This window comes from Hetaerina americana, unplaced genomic scaffold (genome assembly GCF_022747635.1).
Source record: "Hetaerina americana unplaced genomic scaffold, ioHetAmer1.1.p SCAF_12, whole genome shotgun sequence".
Classification (NCBI taxonomy): domain Eukaryota; kingdom Metazoa; phylum Arthropoda; class Insecta; order Odonata; family Calopterygidae; genus Hetaerina; species Hetaerina americana.
In genome coordinates, this window is record NW_027286292.1 from 238,942 (window position 1) to 258,045 (window position 19,104).

The 19,104-nt window shown below is 36.6% G+C and overlaps 1 protein-coding gene across 5 annotated transcripts in view; it reads left to right on the plus strand.

The window, feature by feature from the left end:
• LOC139685629 (PC4 and SFRS1-interacting protein-like) overlaps positions 1 to 19,104 on the plus strand; it is a 32,369-nt gene that overhangs the window by 2,266 nt on the left and 10,999 nt on the right. For 2 of the 5 annotated variants that reach the window (XM_071582563.1, XM_071582565.1), the window contains exons 4-14: positions 591 to 785; positions 1,120 to 1,425; positions 4,598 to 4,658; positions 5,926 to 6,002; positions 7,885 to 8,018; positions 8,686 to 8,860; positions 9,175 to 9,228; positions 9,331 to 9,396; positions 10,289 to 10,418; positions 14,700 to 14,975; positions 17,611 to 18,059. In XM_071582563.1, the coding sequence (XP_071438664.1) occupies positions 591 to 785; positions 1,120 to 1,425; positions 4,598 to 4,658; positions 5,926 to 6,002; positions 7,885 to 8,018; positions 8,686 to 8,860; positions 9,175 to 9,228; positions 9,331 to 9,396; positions 10,289 to 10,418; positions 14,700 to 14,975; positions 17,611 to 17,624 (1,488 nt within the window). In that variant the 3' untranslated portion in view covers positions 17,625 to 18,059. Of the gene's footprint in view, positions 1 to 590; positions 786 to 1,119; positions 1,426 to 4,597; positions 4,659 to 5,925; positions 6,003 to 7,884; positions 8,019 to 8,685; positions 8,861 to 9,174; positions 9,229 to 9,330; positions 9,397 to 10,288; positions 10,419 to 14,067; positions 14,421 to 14,699; positions 14,976 to 17,610; positions 18,060 to 19,104 lie in introns of those variants that run through there. The other 3 variants (XR_011700205.1, XM_071582564.1, XM_071582566.1) reach the window with 3 other exon arrangements.

The window sequence follows — 19,104 nt, forward strand, 5'->3', positions numbered from 1 at the left end:
GTATGTATGGGATTACCTGGTAATTATAATTTGTGTAATGACCTTGTGATATAAAAAATGCATAGATATCTCCAAAGAAAAATATCTAAAGCTCCTGTCACTTAGATGCGAAAGAGATAAAAGAAAGAAGGAATGGAAGGAGTAGAAAGATTGAGGCAGGGAAAGAGACTCCCACTAGTGAATCCTTTTGGCCAATTTCAAATATAAGCCACATGTTTAGAGCCCTTCCATCTGCCATGTTTTTCTAACAGCCAATTGTTGTAACTCATGTGAAGCTAGGTAAGATTTTGAAGTTACTTTTGCCTGAAGAAATTTCTGCCCATTTTATTGACCTGGGGACTCCCTTTCAATGTTGCATAAGTTACATGAGCTCTGGATTTTGTTTATCTATAAGTTATACCCTTTGGTGTATGTATTTACTGTTTTCATTTCTTTTAAAAACTTCAGTGAAAATGTAACAATGTGGTTTCCTTCAGAAAATGGGGATGCAACATCCTTTAAATTTTACCCTGTATTTGTAATGTATCATGTGGATTTGTGCCAATGCATTAATATTGCTGTAAGATTATTAATTTAATATAAAATTGTAGGGTGAAAAAGCTCCTCAGCCAAAAGCACCTGCAGCAGGTGTCACAGTGGCTAGTACCGTAAGCAGAACTAAGAACACGTCAGGGAAAGAATCTCTGGTTGTTGAAAGAGGAAGCGCAGGCCCGTCTACTGACCATGATGCTGAAAGGGCAATGGATAGTGGGGAAAAAGAAGGTGGTGATGTGGTACAATCAAACGTATGTTGACTATATTTTTAAAGTGTGAGTTATCTTGCTAGAAAAATAATGGCTGAGAAGAATGCGTAGTGTAGATAAAATTATGAGTGCGTAGGCAAATTATAAAAAGATATATTTATTATTCCTGGTGTGTATAGATTTCTAGCAATGTAAATTTTTTCATTGTTGTAAGTAGTTTAATGACACAGGGTTACTATTGGACCTATTTCTATGGTGATATTTCACAGACTTCTCTTTTCCCAAACTTCTCCTATCTCTATCCCGTGAACATCTCATATTTTTGTAAATTAGAACGTACACGAGTTATTTTGAAGAGATGCTGTTCTTTATGCAGGAGCCCGTGAGGAAAATGAGATGCGGTAGTAGTGCTAGTGTACCTGGACAGCCAAAGCCCACACCGTTGGTTGATAAAACTCCATCAAAGTCTGAGAAAGTCAGTCGCAGTGGAAGGGTCATTAAAAGGAAGCGGTTTCCCGATGAAGAGGGAGGTGGAGCCATGCCTGTACTTGACCCTGTTGGAACTAAGGCAAATGAGGAAGAGCCATTAGTGCCACCCACTACTTCCGAAGGAAAACCAGTGGACCCGATGTGCATCGACGAAGTACCTGACCTACTGCGAGGATCTTCATCAGATGAACAGGTAATTTTGCTTTTTGCATTGCTTTACTAGTTAGTTATAAGGACCTATCTATGAAGGCTAGATTTCAATAACCTCTATTCCTTCTATACACCACCAATGAAATTTTAAGGGTTCATTATGAAATATTACTGAAGACTAATGGAAGTATTTTGTTGCTTCATCACTGGAATTTATGAGGGTGCTCAAAAAGTGTAAATTTTGAATTTTGCTTGGATGATTTGTCTGTCTGCTGCTGGGTAGGTAACTATGCAAGCTGTCAATAATGTAACTTCGGATTCGGCATAGCGTGGTGGTGGGAATTGCTAAGGCCACCATCTTGGTTAATTAAAAATAGCAATTTTCCACAAAAATATTTTTGTGGAAAATTGCTATTTTTAATTAATCATGATATACCACCATATCAAGCCTGAAAAGTCTCTTTTTACCATCTTGGTGTTGAAGTGTCCATATTCCGTAGTGTTCATTATGAAATATCACAGTAGACTGATGGAAGTATTTTGTTGCTTCATCACTGGAATTTATGAGGGTGCCCAAAAAGTGTAAATTTTGAATTTTGCTTGGATGATGTCTCTGTCTGCAGTAGGGTAGGTAACAATGCAAGGTGTGGAGAATGTAAATTAGGATTCGGCATAGCGTGGTGGTGGGTATTGCTAAGGCCACTATCTTGGTGTGGAAGTGTCCACATTCCAAGTACGCATTTTGCTGTGGTAGGTGGCTGATTGAGTTATTTTTTTACTTTACCCACTGTGAACAGCTATAAATATGGGCTTCAATGGAGAATTGCACGAGTTGTCAGCATGGGGTCCTCAAAATAGCATGTATTGAAATAAAATAGGAAGCTATGGACAAGGCAATGTTTAAATATGTAAATGTGAAAGGCAGAGTCTAATTGTCTTTTCCTATATAGTCGCCATTGAAATTGAGGCGTTTATCATAACCACACACATGCTTTGCAATTCCATTTCTGAAGAAATCTACGGCCTCATATTTCAACCACTTGTTTACACCAGCTTCATTTTCTGCATCACTGTGAGAGTACTGTCTTGCTAGCCACGTCTAGCAAGAGATCTGGAATCAGAAGAGGGCGATTTTCACGAATATTTTCACCATCAGTTCATCTGTCACAAGATAAGACCAAACTAGACCAAACAAGATAAGGTCCTCATTGTGGACATAGGTGCAGCAATTTTTGGACTGAATGCACCATTACTTCACTCCGCTGATACTCATTATTGTCTCTGTATATTTCACAGAATTGTCTGTGAATTTCAATTGAGTTGTGATTTTTTGTTTGTAAAAGTCGTATTTCCTAAGGTACTCACTTCACAACTCGAGGGATTTGCAATTGCAGCGCATTACATTTTAACAGTATGCTGTGAGCTAATTGGAACCACCACAGTCTGCGCACTACCACAGCAGGATGTACACTGAGTGTAGGGACGTTTAGTCACCAAGATGGTGAATGTAGTCCTACTCACAGCCACGCTAGGCCGAAAAATAAGTTACTTTCTGGTAAACTCTCACACTTGATTCTTTTTTCAATATGACATCATGATGCTGTTGTTATTTTTTATTCAAGTGGTTGAAAGTCTGTTTCTAATATCCATTGTTGTAAATTTATTATCATCTATAGGAAAAATATAGTTCTGCTCCCATATAATTAGTATCTCAATTGTTGATATTAAATAATATATTCGTGAAACCATTGGTTCTGGAGTGAGTAAGTTGGTGAATAAGAAATAGGTGAGAAGATGAGGATGTAGCAACACTCGTTTAGCATATCTATTGGGGTGGGAGTACTAATTAATAGTAGTAAGCAGTGATGGAAATAGTGCGCGATTGTTTATGCCGCCCTAGCTATCATTTGAATTGTAAAATTCATAAAGCTAACACGTCATGTTATCTGAGTGATAAAATAAAAAGTACTTCTCAGAATTGTCTTTAACATTTTGGGATGTTTATCAGTGGAAGGCAGGATTGAATCTGGAACAGTCGTTTGATGATTATTTTCCTCAACCAATCTACCAGCAGTGCTGATTTCATATCACAAATATTATGGTTGTGTATGAGTTTAGGAATGGATTGAATACCGATAAATAATATCCTTTTACTTAATTTGACTAAATACAGTCATGATCACAGAGGGATTGATATCTGCAATATGTGTTATTTCAGCCAAAAATTACAGAGCAGACATGTAACCATTTTCATGTTTGCAATTAAGTATTTGAATAATTAGTTATATCCAAATTGTTTGCCCTTGCAATTGCTATTTGCGTCATTCAGTAATTTTTTTGAAAAGTAGAAAATGCGTATTTAGTATCTGAAAAGGTTTGCTTTTGATAAGAGTCATCTCTCATTGAAGTTTTTTTCCAAATTTCAGCTACATGTGGTTTCATTTTTTATAGTCAATGGAACCATGAAATCTTTGTTTGTGCTGTAAACGGAAGAAATTAGTTTTGTGCAGTGATAAAACACTTCTCATGGAAAGGCTTAATGCCAAAAGAGATGAACGTAGAGTTGGGCGAAGCTCATGGCACATCCACTTCAGTGTTAGCAACTGTTTCCAATCGTTGAAATGGCTTTAAATATGGCTATGCATCCACAAATGATGAACATAGTCTTCCTGAAACAATAACCAATGAGAACAATGACTTCCTCTGAAACAATCGACAAAATCTACGATATGGTTTTGAATGATTGATAAATCAAAATTGGAGCCATATCATAAGTTACAGTGCTTTCTATTTTACACGAAAATTTTGTGTGAAAAAAATCTCAGCAGGATATGTTAGCTAACCATTTTCTGTGTTGATAACATTGGTCTAAACATGGATTAACTGCTGCACTTCAGAGAAAAAGGATAGTGGAAACAATGTGTTTGTAAAGGCAATCTGACTCCAGAGTATGAGAGGGCTGAAATGGACGAACAAGGTGATGGCCTCTGATTTTTGGAATGCACAAGGAATCGTGTATGTTGATAACTTGCTGTGTCTGCCCGATGGTATCTATTTGATGGGATATGTAGGCTGGACTTGTCATGTATCATTGTGAACTTGGGTGTAACCAGTCGGAGACCATTCTTTGCAATTCTTGCATCTATATTTACAAATTCTCAAAATTAACCTTTTAAAATGAAGAGAATGAATCAGTTTGATATTATTCTTTTCAGGGGGATATTCTGATGGAGGAGAAGAAGCGGAAATGTGATGATCCAACGGGTGGCGACCTTAGTGAGTAATTATGTGTCATTGATAAATTATTAATGATTTAATCTTGATTATTCCTAATGCACTGAATTGTGAAATGTATGCTGTGCCCATTTGAAGAGAGGTGGTTGACGAATTCCGAGACCTTATTTTTTAACTGCTCTTGATCAAAATGTTGGCCTTTCTTTGATCACTGTTGTCATTTCATAGTTCATTTCCAAAAGAATAACGCTATCATTTTTGTAGGTTGTGTCAAATATGTGTATCAAATTAATGCTTAATATGTGCAACAGTTGGCTACCACAGTTAACGCCAAGTTGACAAAACTAGGTTTTAGGTAGTTGAAGAGCAGTATGTCCTTGAGAGAACTTGCGATATCCCTCAAGGATATATTGGTATTTATACTTTGTATGTACCTCATATTAGTATACTTGTAGGGAAGTGGGCAATGGGGGCAAATGTAGTCGAGAGAATCCAGCTGGAATCCGTAAATTTCCAAGATAATGTCAGTATAATGTTTATTCTTGAGACATGACTCATTTAATGAATGTAAATGCCATTAATGAGGCTTCTAAGGAGAAGGACCACAAGATGGTTCAAGTCTTGCAAGAATAAAAATGACAGGGGAAGCATTAAAATTTGATATTATGCAATCATAACAAAATAAACCTCCAGAAATATAAATATGAAACCCTGTAATTTGCATACCTACCTTGTGTTTTTTCATTGAATTCCACCAGCATATTACAAAGACTGGATATTTTGGCGATGAAGTGACTCAAAGTATGTTATCAGAAGCAGTTCCCTTGGGGGCAGTTGTTTTCTGCTGCAGAATTACCCGTTTGATTCAGATGTAAAAATAATTGTGCCTAAAGGAAAGCAGCCTTCCACACATTGATTTGATTCATAGCCAGGCAGCCAGTGTCTAACATTGCAATAAACAACGAGGACAGTGATCTGGATTAGTTTTCAAGCTTTTAAGTCTAATTGGATTATGAAAAAACTTGCAGTTTCAAATGGAACAAATTTGAAAGAAATGGATGTTCATTTTGCATGAAAGATTAACGTGAAAAAAATAATTATTTCAGAAATAATTTTTTTAATTGGGTAGTAAATTCCCACTCAATTATTTGGATTCTGAACCATAAGTTTTTGGGAAACTTTGCGTCAGTTCTAATATTGTTTCATGCATGCTTCATTAGTTTCATTCATTAACTGTTATATATTTTTAATGTTGATTATATTCATGAAACAGTATTGTTCTAAATGTATTTGTAATTTTTTATTGCAGTGGCCACGAAGGGTGTGAAACCGACTGTGCACGCAGATGATAAAGGTATTCAATCAAAGCAGCCACAATCAGCTGATGTAAGTCCAAATTTCAATGCCATCTCATTATGCGATTAATTAAAATTATTGATAAATCTTGGTAATCAGTTGCTAGTTCTTTGTGATTCTGCATGGTGTCTTACTGCGGACATGTCACTGAGAATGTGTCAGGTCATTGAAATATGCAGTCAAATTGGTGTGGTGTTCAGTGTTGTGGATGTTATTGCGAGGCAGCATGTCTGTCAAAAGCGTCAATGGGTGTGCTTCTCAAATAGGCCTTTTTTTTGCTTTTTTTCAGTCCCAGCTGTGGTGGGACCAAAAAAAAGCACAACAAAATAATGGATTTTTTCTCTGGTAATAGTTGGTGTATGATATCAGGGTCACGGGCATAAACTCACCTTTAATCACCTGTAAGCAATTTTATAGAAAATCATTGTTATTTAAAGTGCCATTGTGGTTGCGGGGATGTCTTTTTTCCTCTGTCCAGATATAGGGGATAAATTTTCCATCATTAGAAGTCTTGAAGTTATTGATAATAATAACAGGTTAATATTAGTTTTTGTAGTCTGAATGTCAGAAAAATGTTCACAGTCGTCCTTGGTTGCTGCCATTAGAAGTGAATGAGAAAACTGTAGGACTGTCCGTGTGGCGTTAATGGGAATAATATCTCCCGAGTTGCTGAGAGCCAATGTTAGAGAGGGTTTTGTATTTGAAGGCGTTAAAATATTTCACGAGTCATACTCGCATGTAAATGAGGTAAAGCAAAGGTCCAATTGGTGTTATTTCCACCAGCATGTAAAACTTGGGAATCATCCTCTTCTGGAAAACTGGGAATTTGGTGGATATTCTGGTCTATAAAGAATGAAGGGCACACTTCACTTCACGGGAAAGTTCTTAGCCTCTCAATTGCGGGTGTATTCATGAGACTTGTTAGATATGCCTAGGTATTCCTTGTTCTTCACAAATACTGTCATGTTTGACCCTTAATTAAGAGACATTGTAATGGAAACAATTGTTTTGCAACAGGAGGTAAGGACGAGGAGTCATGTAGGACTAAAGTCTCTTTTACATGGAACTCAAGCAGTTGGTACTAACACCTATAAGAGGAAATAATGTACTTGATCTATTAGCTAAAACGTTATTGGTAGGTGTCCTAAATATTGCAATGCTTATAGTGACCACTGGGTCGTGTAATTGAAAGTCAGTGTGATAATTTGGAAAAGTTAGATACTCAGAAGAAAGATTTACTTGTTTGACCGGGTTGATTATGATGGATCAAGGCGAGAGTTTCAGTGGTTGCAGGTAATTAAGAGACGCTGCCTTGTAATAGGATGTATTGAGAAAGGGGTGATAATTATTGTGAAAGCATGGTCCATTTTGCTTTTTATTTATTTAAATTTGTTTTTAACGGTATTAACATTTGTACTTCGTTATCTGCATATTCTTATTTTGGTCACTTGAAGGAAATGTTGAATTTTTTCCCTAACTACCTGGTTGTTATTTTCTTGAGTTTGTTGATGATAATCAGGCTTTCCATTGGTTTGCAAGAGTTATTACTTTTTAATGCAACTGAAATGATGCAGACTGCACCACTGGTGGCTTTCTTGTTTTGTTGTAGTATTTTTGGGAATCTCTACAACATTAAAAAGTTTGATTTTCATTCATCAGACCAGTTGTGAATCTCCCTTGGAATGAGGGGCTTTTGTTAATGACTTGAGTTAAAAAGAGAATTTACCGTGAAATCAGTGTGAATGACTGTATGCTTCCACTTGTGTATATAGTGTAAGGTTTATATTTTTTGTATAATGATCATAGTCATGTACATTAATTAATGCATTGCGGAAATATAGCTCCTTATACGTGGTATGCATGTACTGGGTTAACCTAATATCACAAATTGCACTTTATGCTTCTTCTTTAGGTTAATGGCGAGTCATCAGGCAATCTCAGCACTTTAATGACCACACAAATTGAAGGAGGATTACCAGAGCATGTGAAGGAGAGAATGGGGTTCTTGACCATGCTCAAGTGTGAATTGAAGCCAGAAGTCTGGAAGTAAGAATCATTTTTGTATGAATTCCCTATCTGTTAATGTTTGCCAAACATAGAAATCATAGAATTCGGTTTATCAATTGGATTGCCTTTGAAAGGGCTGTTAGAAACATGGTAAATAAATTTATGATTGATCAGTCATATTTGTGTTAAGTATGTAAATGTTTCAATTCAGGCTATGGTTTTATTAGGGGAGTATAGAAAGTAATGACTACATTGTGTGAAGTCTCTAGCCAGTGAAATGGCTTGTATTTATTTTATTAATTTATTTTATTTACTATTTTGAGCCAAATCAAGCTGGAATTCTTAAAAAACTTTCTGTGAGATCTGGCTATAACTTTGTCTTGTGTTTAATAAAACAAATATCACTGTAAAACTATAAAAAATAACTAGGTAAATCATGAATTTATTATGAAATCTTTACTACCCTCTGTCAGTGTTGAGGGTGTGTTATATCATGGTCCCCTTGGTGCCTTACTCTAGATATTGACTGCTGATCCCAAATGGAGGTCTTGCTCCTTTCTTTTACTGCTGTTAATTTGCTATCTTCCCTGTAATGCCCATCTATTTCCTTAGGCTGAAAACAAACTAAAGCACTATGTCACCTACACGAAATTTGCTCATTATTTTTATTGAACTTGATGAATAAAATATCCATCTATATTTTTAGGTTGCTGCAAACAGAGTGCCAGATGATGGAACTGAATGCCCACATTAGAATGAACTTGAGTTTTAAAAGTGTTGATTTTGAAAAGGCATACATGTATATGGACAGGATGAATGAACTCGACATTTCAGCAATTATGCTGAAGAAAAATCCAGTCGTGGTTGAAACATTCAAAGTGGTAATCAAGCATGAACTCTATTTGTTATAAATATTAACTGATTATCTTGTGATTATCATTATTATGTACAATTCTTTCTCATAATTAGCTAAAACTTATTTAGGGTAACAAGACCACCATATTTCTCGTTTATTTTTTAAAATACAGTGGTCCTTTAATTATCTCACGAATGGAATAGTCAAACTCTTTGGTTAAAGCAATTCTACTTTTAATCTCCACTGATGATATTTTTAATATACTGTGTGTGACATAGGGTAAAATATTTTTCATATTTATTATAAATGATCTTTTCCTTTTATGCGTGGCACATGCAGTTGAGGTTTTATGTCGGAAATTATCTAGAATGGGATACGTTTAATCGTGGAAAGGTAATGTACAATATTTAATATTCTTTAAGCTGGTGATTCCACTTATCTCATACCACTCTAATGGATTTTGGTTATTTAAATCTGTGTTCAAATTCTTTTCAGGCTTACTTTTTAAAAAGAACAGCCATTGTCCGAGAAAAGGCACAAAAACTTTTCACAAAGTTTGAGGTTTGTAGTTGTGATTTATGTTCCATTTCGGTTGTTGATCATAATGGCATCCATGTGGCCAATAAAAGAGTCTGACTTTGATGTATTTGTAAATAGAAACATATTACTTCTTAGGTCTGAAAGTGAGGGCATTAATTTTACAAATAGCTATTATTCAAGTAATAAATGTATTGCTCTGTCACCATGCCTATTGTGGCACATGTCCACCCTCAGCCGTTTGAAGTGGATTTATTAGAAAAATCTAGCTTTCTTCAAAATCACTCAGTTCATATGCTTTTTGTGTGAATAATACTTTCATAGTCGGTATGCGGAATATGTTTTGTCATTTTAAAAAATATATGGGGGCATTATTTGTGTAATTGATTTTGTGCAATAAGTAGTTGGAGAAAATAGTAGTCATTACAGTGTAAATTTTAGTTTTCTATTAATTTGTGACCACATAAATAGTATTCCTAACCATTATGTATTCAGCATAAATTAATGCCAAATCAAGTGTACTTTAGTGGCGAATTGAAGAGTATTCTTTATTGTGGAACTGAATAAAATATTTAAATCAGTCTATGATATGTTACTGTATTTAAAGGACTTTCTGAAGACATCAAGCCCTGTGCAGTTCTAAATATTTTTTTGTTTGGTTGTCATAGGCTTATCGGTTAGCCATTTAGCTATTCAAACCAACTAGTAAAATGGAAATGTTGGTTGTTTAAGAGAAGTGCCCACATACTGAAATTTTGGAGTCTCATTATTTTTTTCTGGCCCATCTCTTGAGAAAATCAAGAGAAAGTGTATTTGATTGACTTCAAATGAAGCAAAAGTGGCATATAATGCATCAATTTTCAGTGTGCAATGACCTCAATGCATTATATTAACAATTAACTTTGTATGTTTTCAGACCCTTTTTTCTGTTCCTGATGGTAAACCTTTTGTGAAAGAGTTCCTTGAGCAGGTGGAAGCTTTTGATAAAGCAACCGAGCACCTTACCAAGGAGAAAAGATTTGCAATTGTTGATGACCCCCCAACTGGTTGGTATTCTTTTTGGCCTCAGTTACTATTAAATTATAAGTTTATATTTATGCCATTGTTTGCATTTAAGTATGTATGACGGAAGACTATTTTCATTTGTAATATCAAGCTTTAGGAGTTTGAAAAAATTGCATGCTTGTAATAGCCTCAGTCATTTAGCATTGCATAGAAGACATATAGGTATGTTTTTATGTATATGAAATATATTCCGGGATGTGTTGGTATTATAACTTAGATTTGCAATAAGGTGAGGCCTCTAAAATAAATCGGTAATAGTAAATCTGATTACATTTTGAGTATAGGTAGAATACCAGATAGATATGGGTACTTTCCATTTGTATCCTGAAATACATAACATGGGATTAAACCCAACAGCAATTGAATAGTGCACTCTTGGTACAAGTTAAAAGGTGCTTTCATTCAGCAAACTATCTCCAATTACATGAAGCAATAAAACTGGTTAAGTACGACTAGTTAGTTCAAGATTTTGGTATTATTGTAATTTCAGAATAACTTCAATATCAGGATAATGTTAGTACTGCACATAAGATAAAGGTATAGATCCTAAATAGAGACTGCCCCCCCCCCCCCCTTGTCAAGCTGTCGGTTATTTGCCCCTCATTTTGAAGAGGTTAAGCATGGATGGTTTTTTACTTTCCGTATGAGATGACTCAGCAGCAATAAAGATTTTAGAGGCCTCAAAAACAGAGTAAGCCAATTTTAAGAGCGATTGGTAGTACATCTCACTAACTGCTTAAGTGCTCATAAGAAGTCAATGTCATCGAACTAAATTGCCAAAGGAAAACGCGCAAAAACATTTACAAACATTTACCCAAGAAAGTAGTGGAATGACGATCAGGAAAGCTATTGAAATTTTGAAGATGGCAGCTATCATATATCAATGGCAAAAGCTATAAACTTTTGAGCACTCGATACTTATGCTGATGAGTGACTTATCTACATGAGTGTCCAAGTAGTCGTAACATAGCTGATTTGGTTGATACTAACTTTTGCCAGCAAATTGTTTTTTTGGATAATGGTTTCTCATTAAAATTAGATAACATTCTGACTTTCATATGCAGTCCTAATTAAGAAGAAAATCTTTGAGGTAGTTCAAAAAAGAGCAATAATTCATTTTGTTCCAATTTATTTTACAAATATTACATTTTATTCGATATTGTCACAATAATGTGTAAGTGATGTGTGGTACAAGTTTTATTGATTTGATTCTAGTGTTGCATCAGTGGCAGGTGTTGCAAATGAAAATGTGTATGCTGGAGATTTCCAACCAAAGCTATTTAGTTTGCTCTCTTGGCCAAATTGCTGTTTTCTAGTTTCATTGGCAGAGATAACCTTCAATAGAAAGTATTCATCTCCCTGTGACATCAGCTTTAATTCCTATCTGATTTGCACATGCACATTGCGTTGTATGGGTGTGAGCAGTCTTAACTTGCATTGCACCAGCATGCATCTTGAGCGATACTTATTTCAGCAACTTGCGGGGGGAGGGGGGTCTGAGAAGTTATCAATATTCCTGCAAGTACTCAAAGGCAGTAGCAAAGATTTACTTCCACAACAGCGGTGCCTGTAACTCCACGTCCAGCCTCCACTGAAATTGATGTGCCTCTCATCTTTGAACATTTTAAACCATCTGGCTCTACATTGAAGAGAACCGATTCTTCTTTAGCTATTTGTGGTATTTCATGGGCCTCAGCTGGTGTTTTTTTATGTTAAAGCATAGTTTCTTTAATTATAGGATGGTTCCTTCTTGGTAGTCGTAGGAGAACTGAACATAATTCAAATTGTAATGAGTACTGTTGATTAACGATGAGTCAAATCTATGAAAATGGTACCACACATTCATTCCCATTATGCCACTGCTATAAAGACATTTCGAAAGCCTCCAAATGATGCCTATGGTCTTGTTTCAATGTCCATGTTTCTGCAATGTAGATAAACATGCTGCATATCAAAGTTTAATGAGCCTTTTTTCTTATCATCCTTACTCAACATCACTGTCATCAATTCCCTCCCCATTGTGAAGCTTCATTTTGTAACACAATTCTACTTAATGCCCCATATACCTTGATCTTTTTGGTCCAAGAAATTTCAAGGTAGGTAAATGTTCAACCTGCTTTAGTTCATAAAATCATGTTATAATAGTTAACACACAACTTTCTTGTAAACTGCAAAACATTAGTTTTCTTTATATTAATCATCATCCTGTACCTATCACACTAACTGTCCACTCAGCTCACCATTGCTTGCAACCCTTTGGCTGACTAGCAAAGCTTGTTCATCCACAAACTAACTGATTTTATGATATGTCTACTGACTTCTGATTCCTATCAGCAGTTCTGTATGGCCTTCCATCTACGAGTCCTATCCGCCACCCACACCAAAGAAGTCCGAGGCATGTACAGGTTGCTGATGAGTCTCCAATGCCTCCTTTTTACTCCAGTTAATGAATTCACCCAAATTTTCTCTACTGAGCATTATCTTGAAATCTTCATAACAAACAAATCTATTCGCATGGTATTAGTATGTTCCCATTGAACTGTGGCATAGTTAGTGCAGTGGCATCATGTGATCAAATGCCTTTCTGAACCCAAATTGATCATCCCCATGCAACTATTTGTCTTCTCCATCCTGTTGATGAACCACGTAACATGCATTCATGGCCAAACTTATTGTTCTATAGTCCTCAAATGTGACTACCTTTCTCCTTTTTGGGATGGGAATTAATGATAGGATATAATCTTCTGGCCAAATTCCTCCCTTATAAATGCTACCAATTAACCCATAAAAACCCTTCCTCCCATGTTTTCTTAAACTACCTCACACTTCATTATTTCTACATTGTGATTTGAATCCGCATCTGCCTCAGGGGAACTTTGATCCTGTCACAGTTTTTCCTAAATCTGCCTCTCCATAATTCAGTTTTACTGATAACTCTGAATTCCCATGCATTTTATGTCTATGCCTCTGCCTAATTTGGTATTGTGACAATTGTTCGTTATAATTAAGCTCTGTCTCCTGCAGAACCCTATTGCTTTCTCCCTGTGGTCATTCCATGTTCGTCAACTGTAGTCCCTTGCATCGCTACCGTCTCTTCCTTCGCCCACCATCACCTCCTGGTCCAACATCACTCTCCGAGGTTTCCGTCTGGGAACACTTTATGATTATAATCTCTAACTGGTTGTGTAGCCTATTGACTTCTTCCTATTATTTCCTCTAGTTTATCATACACCCTATCGACTTCTGCCTTCCTACCATTGCTAGTGGTATGTTGACCTGAAAAATTACCACATTTATTTGTCCAGTTGTTACTTCTACTAATAATAATCTATCAGTTGCTTGCTCTATATTTAATATGCTTCTTCTTAGCTTTTTGTTCATTAATATTTCCACCACTTATCTCCTTATTCTACCTGGTTTGGTCCTCTTCTGTGCTGGTGCTATTTTGATTTAGCTTTGAACAAATTTTGTGATTTGATGACCATGGAAGCCTTGCCTTTCCTGCTGACAGGCATGAGCAGGCCGATCTTGTAGTTGGCAGTACACATTCTTTGATCTATGTCCATCATAGTAGCATGGGACGTTTAATTGAGGTGGCTTCCCGTTGCCTTCCTGAATATTGTTTTTAAGGTGACACCATCACTCAAATGGCTGCGCCTCTGTGGTCAGATGCCTTTGCACCACCTCACTGAGGAACAGATGCTGCGTGGGCTACATTTCGTCCGACTCCTACCCTTCGACTTATCTGGCATGGGTGACCCTACCAGGAGCAATTATCATTGCCCCGCCAGCACAGCTCTAGGGGTCATCTGAATGCACAAGTCCTTCCACCACGACCATCAAGTCCATTGGGAGAGATTTTATGACATATTGCTGCAGTACCAGCAGTTGCTTCACTCAAATGAGAAATAATTCTTTTGTTCTTTTTGATTAGAGTACTATATTTGTAGTACAAAAGAACAGAAGTGGCCAGCAAAATCACGGTAAAACATTTATAAATTATGTTCTCCTACAGAAAATTTCACTGTGGACTGTATTTAATATAAATATGTATATTCAGGTAAGGTCCATGTTAAGAAATTTCAGTTAATGTATGAGAATCACATAATGAAATAAGCCATTTTTGGAAATATGTAATTCTTTCGTAGATCATAAAATTGTATAACATTGTTAAAATCACAATGTTTAAAGCCTTATTTTGCTAGGTGGTCTGATTTTTTTTCTAATCTCAGTGACATAATTTCGTTCATCAATTTTTGCAGTAATAGATGATGTAGTTGCATCGGAGCATCTAGAAGTTGTGAAAGGAGGTGTCAAACGAACAAAAAATGCTAAGGATGAACAGGGAGTTAATGTATCTGTTCCTGAGAAGCAAGGACATCAGTGTGACACTGGGGGATTGTCTGGCAGCCATGGGTCTACTTTGTCAGAAAGTAGCCGAGCAATTGTCATTCAGAAGGACAGACACCTAACATCAGATGAACAACGAAGAGGAACTCCTCAGAGAAAGAGAAGGGCAAGAAAACACCTCTGTTGTGGTAATGCACTTAATTAATATGTATGATAGACTACTTAATTTATTGTACAAATTGCATGATGCGTTGCCTTGATTTTAAAATGTCATATCATAGCAAAACTCAATGAATGAGGTGAAAAAATTCCTTGTCAATGAAGAGCATGATGCGAGTCTGATCCCAAAATGAAGGTCTCCAATTTAAAACAGCGGAATGAGCATTGATATTCGATTATTGTTGTGTTGTTTTAAAGCTTGAGCATACATCCATTTTTTACGTACTCTTATTTCCCAGACAATAGGGCACACTTTTTCAGCTTAGAATTTTCTCGAGAAAATGGAATCGGGCGGGGTAAAGAGGAAAATATTTTAAATATTAACACTTGATATGAAGAAAATGAACACTTATTCTACAACTTTGCTCTCAATGGAGTCATGCAATATTTGTGTATGTTCACATTATAAATATTTTATAATATGTGAAATCATGGTGTTGCGAAAAATGGAGCGTAAAGAAAATAAATCCCCCAAATTATTGGAAAATTCATTCCACAAAACATTTTCAGAGTATTCCATTGTTATTGATGATAAGATACCCATGGTTTCCTCAGCTCAAAAATTCATTGATGAGGCAGCAAAAAATCCTGTTTGAGTAAAGCTGTGAAGGAAGATCTTAACTGATACCCATATGGTTATCTGTGGCTAAGTTTATAAAACTAGTTCAAATTTAAATTTAAAAACTGTAAAAAGAATGTATGAAATCGTGTGCCTTAAGTCATCAACGTATTTGGTCATCAGATTAAGGTAGGCAAAGGAAGGTCCGTATCAGTTTTAATGTATTAATTATAAAATAGCAATTTCTTACTCTCCAATGTTTTGGGTAAAATATGTGGGTGGATGCCAGTGGCACATGTCCAAGAGAAAGACTGCCAGAGGGTGCATTGATGATCATCAAGACTGCTGAGGTAGCATCAGTACTGGACTCCGCTTCATATCCGTGGTAGTTGCTTTTTGGCCATCCCGAATGCTCATCATCAGCCAAGCTACTACGGCCACATTTAAAGTCAGCTCCCCAAAATTTCATGGTCGAAAATGATGCTGCTGAGTTCCCTTTACACAGCCACCAACTAGTCTTTGATTTGAGTAGGTGTATGGCTTCTTCAAAACAAACATTTTTTGCCATCTCCTTACTCAATATTTTCCATTTTCACAAAAACCCTCAAAACGACCCACTCAAACGATTGTCAACTGAGGGTTCAAAATGGTTAAAATCTTGGTAAGTTCCTTGCAATATAAGCCCAAAAACATTCTCCAACTTCATGTTGAGGGCAGAAACATAACAGTCAACCCTCGTATCAGTGTCAGAAAAAGTTAATGCATGATCTTTTAAACTCATTTCTTTTAGGTGTTAGGTTGGCTAATGGAAATCGCAGAAGTTCATCATTATTCATTCTTCCCTGTTTGATGCACAAACACTTAAAAACGACAAATTTCTTGCAGAAACCAGAATTGGATGAACTCTTTTGGAATATTTTTCAGCAGGATTCAAATTGCCCCACTTTAACTAGATAGGCATCAAAATGGATTGTAAAAAAGTTATCACAAGAGTAGTTACCTTTTCCCGAGATCTAGATTTGATTTGATTGCTATAACATCTGTCCAATAAATATGCAAACTGAGGTCATAAAAAATTTATTTTGCAAAATTTAGTCCACATCGATTTTGTCCCCTTCTAAGAAATCTCCATTTGTTGCTATCTACTCGCTCTGTATTCTTTTCCACTCTTTAAAGCACCCTTGAAAGTCTTCAGCAGTTAGGCTTTTTAGTTTTGTCGTCGTTGCTTGCTTCATTTGGTCCACATCTTCCCAGTGATGTCCCCTCATCAATTTTTTCCACTGTGGCAATAGGAAAAAGTCCAGGGGCAAGATCTGGTGATTAAGGAGGATGACCCAGGCTGGTGGTGATTGCATTTTTCACCAGAAACTGGCAAAAATCTATGCTGAATGTCCAGGTGGGTTGACATGGTGAAGGATCCATCCATTATGTTTGGTTAAAATAGTGTGCACCGTTGACTTTCCTTAATTCAGTTCATCAGCTATCATTTGGGCAGTTTTCAACATTGGATAAGGACACGGGACTGCCCACGATTAATGTTGCTGTTATCACTGGTGGTTGAAGATCATCCGTGGCGTCTTGTCGGCCACCGTTAAAATGCTTAATCCACTTGAAAAAGGATGCTTTCTTCAGACCATTATCACCGTAAACGGCTGTCAACATTTCAGTAATTTCATGACAACTCTTACCAAAGTTTACCAAAAACTTGATGTTGATTTGTTGCTCTGTGATTTTGTCAATTACTATTTTCTGCAAGCAGTAAAAACAAGAACAACAGAGACTAACATAACTGGCACCATACGCACAGCTCGACGATCTGCCAAGCATAGAGAGTACATTGGGTCTCGGGCAACTAGCGCTGCTGGTGGCGGGCCTATAGTCCACGTCATGGCTGCCAGATGGCACCAGTTCACTCATTTATTGCACAGACCACATATGCACCTAAGTGTGATCATTTGATTGATAACTTTTGAATAATAATTGATTTCCTGACATTTTGATTATTGACATTGTGTTTATTTTAATGTTTCATATTGCATAATCAGAATCCCACAAATAAGTACTCAACTCATCAAGGCGAAACTAATTGCTGCTGAAGGAGAGAATGATCTGAGCAAAGGACAGCTGCAAAAGGAGTGGGATTGCCGAGAGTGAAGAAGCTGGGAAACGGGGGGGCCAGGGTTAGAGAGCATGTGAAAGAAGACTGCAAGAAACCAGTTTAAGAGAGGACAAGGCTGAAGTAAGCCTGTTGAATCACAAGCGAGTGTGTTTCTCGCAAATTATAATCATCAAAGTTGTATTATTTTGAATGCAGAAACATTTGTTTTAAAATGTTGTTAATCGTGCAAATGTATATGTTTCTTATATATGTCCTGACAACATTGGAAGTGTGAAATGTTGGACAGAAGACCTTCTTGAAGTGAAGTTGTCACTGGAAATTTGGTTGTGGTGGGAACCCACAGGCCATTGTAAATTTAAGTGTATACAATAAATGTCTTTTCTGCTGAGTAATTCATTATTCATTCTGATTACATAATTTGCTATTTTAAGTTTAAATGAAATATATGGTGGAACTGAAATATTTGAAAAAACGTTTAAATCCTTTGAGCTGATTGAGTTTTTCAAAATTCAGATGTAGTTCCTGTAATAATGATGTGTAGTGTTTTTAACTGCATGCAAGTTGTCGCTACTTTATTTTACCACCATGATTTCATGGTGCCCAAAAGTCCAGGAAAAACTCAGGATTTGTGACATGGACCTGGGAATTTCCACTTTGCATTGTGGTCATTTTGATGCACTTGAAAGGAATGAGCACCACTCACCTTGTTGTAGTCCTTCCCTCTCCAGGTTGCTCGCATGACTGTGCTTGAGATGGGTGCAGCACTAGATCCTAGTGCACATCGATTTGATTTAGTTGGTTGTTTATCCCGCTTTGGCTGGATTACAACCTTGGAAAATATTACTCAATGTTTGTTTGAGTTTGGCGTTAGTTATATTACTGCGCCCTGGATTGAGGAGAGTTAGGAGGCAGCGCTGACTCGGAGTCCCATAATAGTGCCAGACACTCTCCATCAACCAGCAGTCCTCTTAATAGAAGAAGGAGAAATGGAACAAGTGCCTACAAAGCAAGTTTAGTCATATTGCAGTCATCTCTTTTTCATGGGAAAGACCTCATTAAAGTCAGCATTTTGTCACCTTTTGTGCACGTTTTCTGCCGGTCTTAACCTCTTCTACAGCAGGCAGGCATCTCCCATGTTCTTTTGATGACACAAGTGTCAGTGCATGAAGGTGGCTATTTTAGGTCCCTCGAACGAATGAGTAGGGTCTGGTGATAAATGCAAAAAGGGACGAATCCTTTGATTTTTAATGCTTGATTGTGGCTGAATCCTGTTATGTATTATTGATATGTTGTTCTGGAAGGGAATGGCCAAAAATACATTGGTAAACTGACAATGGGCAATATGTGAAGGGGAACGTTACTCCTGCTTCTTTCTCTGTGGGTTTAAAATGGAGCTTCTTATGGAATAATTAAATAGGAC